The 1231-nt window shown below is 40.5% G+C and overlaps 1 protein-coding gene across 1 annotated transcript in view; it reads right to left on the bottom strand.

The window, feature by feature from the left end:
* sncaip (synuclein, alpha interacting protein) overlaps positions 1 to 1231 on the bottom strand; it is a 22454-nt gene that overhangs the window by 16883 nt on the left and 4340 nt on the right. The window contains exon 2 of the mRNA XM_014029740.1: positions 401 to 488. Coding sequence (XP_013885194.1) covers positions 401 to 457 — 57 coding nt within the window. The 5' untranslated portion in view covers positions 458 to 488. The remainder of the gene's footprint in view (positions 1 to 400; positions 489 to 1231) is intronic.

The raw sequence follows: 1231 nt of genomic DNA, 5'->3' as shown, positions 1-1231 counted from the left end.
ATTTATAAATGTTTACTAATGTTTACAGGTATTTATAAATGTTTACTAATGTTTACAGGTATTTATAAATGTTTACTAATGTTTACAGGTATTTATAAATGTTTACTAATGTTTACAGGTATTTACAGATGTTTACTAATGTTTACAGGTATTTACAGATGTTTACTAATGTTTACAGGTATTTACAGATGTTTATTTATATTAATGGGTATCTAGTAATGTTTACAGATGTTTACAGATGTTTACTTATGTTAAGGGGTGTTTACAGGTGTTAATGGGTGTTTACAGGTGTTAATGGGTGTTTACAGGTGATTACAGGTGTTTAATAAGGATTTATCTGTATGAATTGAGATCATTGATCAGATGATTTTATGGCTGTGGATGAAAATGTTGAACTGACCACTGGATCATCAGAGAAGTCGATCTCATCCAGGTCCAGGTATTCAGGAGCCTCCATCTCCACACCTCATCATCAGCCTGACAACCAGCTGCAGACAAAAACACACAACTCACTCCACACAAGTCCAGACAAAACAGTGGGCCGGCTGCAGGGTCCAACCAGCCAGGATAAAACAGGAAGTGGCTGCAGGAAACCCAGATTACAACTAAAACCCAGAGTTCTTTTCTTCAGCTTTCTCTGAGAGAAGCTGCAACCAGATGAACAGAAACAAAGAGGTTCTCTCAGCAGACAACTAAAGATTAAACAACCTGAAGCCTTGTTTGTGATCAAAGCAACAATCAGCAGGATAATCTGGATTAATCGGGATTAGCAGCGTGACTCAGTGTGAACACTCGGGTCCAGAGAACTAAAACAAGCTGGAATTCCTGCAGCAGAAGCTACATGCTGTTTCTGAGTTATTTACAGGAACAGGAGTAATCTGATTACTCAGAAACCTGTTGGTTACCATGGTTACTCCTCCAGGTGACAGCACCTGGTGTAGAAACGAACCTGGACGAACCTCCAGAGAAAAACACCTGCTAAAACTCCAGCTCAGCTCAGGTTGTTCCTCCAACAAATCCTAGCTGTGGTCACTTCGTACCCACATGGTCAGCTACAAAAAGAAGCCGACTGGTTTTACCTGACGTCAGTGTTGACGAGAACTGGTTTTACCTGACGTCAGTGTTGACGAGAACAGGTTTTACCTGACATCAGTGTTGACGAGAAGTGGTTTTACCTGACTTCAGTGTTGACGAGAACTGGTTTTACCTGACGTCAGTGTTGACGAGAACA

Source organism: Austrofundulus limnaeus, unplaced genomic scaffold (genome assembly GCF_001266775.1).
Source record: "Austrofundulus limnaeus strain Quisiro unplaced genomic scaffold, Austrofundulus_limnaeus-1.0 Scaffold947, whole genome shotgun sequence".
NCBI classification, from domain to species: domain Eukaryota; kingdom Metazoa; phylum Chordata; class Actinopteri; order Cyprinodontiformes; family Rivulidae; genus Austrofundulus; species Austrofundulus limnaeus.
This window is presented reverse-complemented; position numbering and strand designations above follow the sequence as displayed.